The sequence below is a fragment of the Oncorhynchus masou genome, chromosome 22 (assembly GCF_036934945.1).
Source record: "Oncorhynchus masou masou isolate Uvic2021 chromosome 22, UVic_Omas_1.1, whole genome shotgun sequence".
In the NCBI taxonomy this organism is placed as follows: Eukaryota; Metazoa; Chordata; class Actinopteri; order Salmoniformes; family Salmonidae; genus Oncorhynchus; species Oncorhynchus masou.
This window is the reverse complement of record NC_088233.1, coordinates 3,438,593-3,442,319: the sequence shown is the minus strand read 5'-3', so window position 1 is coordinate 3,442,319 and position 3,727 is coordinate 3,438,593. Positions and strand designations below refer to the sequence as shown.

Sequence of the window (3,727 nt, the reverse complement as noted above, 5' to 3'; positions counted from 1 at the left end):
GGGTCGGTGCAACAACAGAGCAGAAAACGTGGGGTCGGTGCAACAACAGAGCAGAAAACGTGGGGTCGGTGCAACAGAGCAGAAAACGTGGGGTCGGTGCAACAACAGAGCAGAAAACGTGGGGTCGGTGCAACAACAGAGCAGAAAACGTGGGGTCGGTGCAACAACAGAGCAGAAAACGTGGGGTCGGTGCAACAACAGAGCAGAAAACGTGGGGTCGGTGCAACAACAGAGCAGAAAACGTGGGGTCGGTGCAACAAAAGAGCAGAAAACGTGGGGTCGGTGCAACAACAGAGCAGAAAACGTGGGGTCGGTGCAACAACAGAGCAGAAAACGTGGGGTCGGTGCAACAACAGAGCAGAAAACGTGGGGTAGGTGCAACAACAGAGCAGAAAACGTGGGGTAGGTGCAACAACAGAGCAGAAAACGTGGGGTCGGTGCAACAAAAGAGCAGAAAACGAGAAGGGTTTGTGTGAGAGGACTAGAGAATGGGACAGGGGGTACCTAGTCAGTTGCACAACTAAATTCATTCAACCGAAACATGTCTTCCACATTTAACCCAACCCCTCTGAATCAGAGAGGTGCGGGGGGGGGCTGCCCAAGGAACAGTTGTTGTTTAGGGTGTTAACTGCCCGGCTCAAGGTCAGAACGGCAGATTTTTCCACCTTGCCGGCTCTGGGATTCGAACCAGCGGTTAGTGACCCAACGCTGCGCTGCCTGCCACACCCTACTAATAGGAGTCTCCTAGTGGCCACACACACCTCTCCAAAGTGTCCACAGTTCCTATGTCATTTCCATGTCTTTTAAGACTCTAAGAAGAGTGTTCAACTATAAGGTTGTTTTGTAGGTTTCCTAGCTGTAGCTGTGCCGCTGAGGAACAACAACAAGCACACTTGTAGTTGTTGGATTTGTAACACCACCTGTATCCACACCATCACACAATTCACTGTGCTTGTTTACGCAATCCAGAAACGGCCCATTATAAATCACAATCTGGGTCAAGAGGCATTTGAGACACAGACACTGTAGCTGGTCCCTAATAGGTTAAATAACTATGATAAATAAAATTGTTTTTCTTGAGTGTACTTTTAAAAGAGCTGAGATTTACTTTGAAGTGCAAAGTGTAGCAATACAGGTGTAATCAGTCATTGACACAGTCATGGCGGCGTAGCAGGAATTTAGGAATGCCGTGAACCGAGAAGTTGTGAGTTCAAATCCCAGGTGAGGACATGTTGAATAATAATGACTGTATACGGTAAACTAGCATGCACAATGTAATAATGACTGTATACAGTAAACTAGCATGCACAATGTAATAATGACTGTATAGGGTAAACTAGCATGCACAATGTAATAATGACTGTATAGGGTAAACTAGCATGCACAATGTCATAATGACTGTATAGGGTAAACTAGCATGCACAATGTAATAATGACTGTATAGGGTAAACTAGCATGCACAATGTAATAATGACTGTATAGGGTAAACTAGCATGCACAATGTAATAATGACTGTATAGGGTAAACTAGCATGCACAATGTAATAATGACTGTATACGGTAAACTAGCATGCACAATGTAATAATGTATGTCAATGTGTGTCAAATACATCAGCTAATAGGTTATTAGGGACCAGCTACAGTGTACTAACCTATTAGGGACCAGCTACAGTGTACTAACCTATTAGGGACCAGCTACAGTGTACTAATTACATATGAGACAAATTGAGCAATTACATTTTCTCATGTTGGAGCTCAGTTTGGGCCAACTAAAAATGCTACAGTCAGGTAATTTATCTTAATGCGGGCATACAACCCCCCCCCCCCTTGTTTCCTCAGAACTCACAATTATCTCCATCTTCCAACTCCTACAATCCTACTTATCATCCTCACGTCTTGTTTTGGTTTTATCTTTCTATTTCAAAGTTATTTGTGGGATGCCAATAATTCATCTTCAAGAGCCTTTTTCCCCCTATTGCCTTAGGGGCCAAATCAAGGGTCAAAGGTCCCAAGAACATTCTTATCTAGGCTACAATCAATACTCTCTCTTCTTCATGTTTAAACTATCAGCTCTGATAATAACCTGTCCAGGGACGGCAGTTGTAAATAAGCCAGTTGGCTAAAACTGGGACAATGTAATGTTGATTAATGTGCATTGTCCCTGTAAAAACGAAACTCAATAAAAATCAAGTCGAGAAAGTCATCCATGATCACTGCTGAACATAAAGTAACTACATTATAGTACATACACACTGTAGTAACCATAGCAACGAGTATATACAGCATTATCATTACCCTTGGCTATATGATATATGATATTGGGAGAACCCTAGCTACAACACACTGTACTAACCATAGCTACGTGTATATACAGTATAAAGCATTATAATTACCCTTGGCTCTAAGATATATAATATTGGGAGAACATTTTTAAAAGAGAATGGGAAAAACAACCATCTCTCAAATGTATTCCACAAATGTTATCTTTTGATAAGAATATTCCAAACCAGGTGTGTGCGTTCTGGTGACAAAGGTACGATTCATTAAGGTGCAACCCGGGCCCTTATTTCGTTTCCAACGCACATTTAAATGTAAACACAACCCCATAGACATAGCCTATATTATACATAAATGTTTATTGTTCTTACCTTCAAAAAATCTCTGTAACGCTTCGGTTTCATCAACCACGTCCATCCTAGCGGGTCCCACTATGAAGCTCCATTAACGACCCCCTCCGTATGAATACGGCCGAAACAGTTGCCGTTATATATCGGGTCAACTCACAGATACATACCGTAGTCCGGACCAGCGGTGTGTCTAAATGTCTCTGCTTTTTGGCAACTATAGTCCTAATGTGGAATTATCATCTCACATACATCCACTCTTCGGGGAGAAGAGAGATTCCTACCCGGTTGCAACAGCTAATACCTGACAAACTTATTCCAGTCCCCTATAAATAGGCTCATATTCGATAAACGCGTCAACGCTTCCAAAATTAGCGTTGTTAAACACAACAACTATCCACGTAAGAGACAACAGGAAGCATTATTTCTTCATTCAGTGGTGGCCCTAATGAGAAATAGTCATAGGAAAGTCGCACAACGGGAAATTCCGCGTTAGAAAACTATCCATCCATCATTATCTATTGTCCCAGAGTAATTCTTCGATTTTGTTCGATTTTTCTTTTATATATTTCGTTGTCTCATTGATATTAGCGATATATACCGAAGTTGGATTCCCCGGGGAAACTTTTACCATAGGTAATGTCGAGCACTGGATTTCCTCCGCTCCTTGTAGATGCCCTCCCCTACGTCGTCTCCTGCCCTCCCTGGATGACCTACCACAGAGCCAGCCCACTGGGCACGGACGTCAGTTCACTTTGGATTTACATTTGATTGAGTTGTCAAGGAACGAAACTTTTAACATAAAACCAATGACATTGTGAAATATTTTGTAGATTTTTTTGGGAGATTCACGTGACAAAAATACGAAATTAATTGTACATATTTTTTTATTTGACCTTTATTTAACTAGGCAAGTCAGTTAAGATGTTTTTTTTTCTTCCCGATGACGGCCGAGGAACAGAACACATGCCATTATGTTGACGAGTTTTGCAAATCCATTTCGTTTTCCACGTTGATTCAACGTCATCACATAGATTTTTGTTGGACTGCAGTGAGTGTGTGTGTGTGTGCGTATGTGTGTGTGTGTGTGTGTGTGGGTGTGTG

At 42.2% G+C, this 3,727-nt stretch overlaps 1 protein-coding gene across 3 annotated transcripts in view; it reads right to left on the bottom strand.

Moving 5' to 3' along the window:
• Positions 1-3,301, bottom strand: part of myrf (myelin regulatory factor) — an 86,499-nt gene extending 83,198 nt beyond the window's left edge. For all 3 annotated transcript variants that reach the window (XM_064929093.1, XM_064929094.1, XM_064929096.1), the window contains exon 1: positions 2,648-3,301. In XM_064929093.1, the coding sequence (XP_064785165.1) occupies positions 2,648-2,693 (46 nt within the window). In that variant the 5' untranslated portion in view covers positions 2,694-3,301. The remainder of the gene's footprint in view (positions 1-2,647) is intronic.
• Between the last annotated feature and the right edge of the window lie 426 nt (positions 3,302-3,727).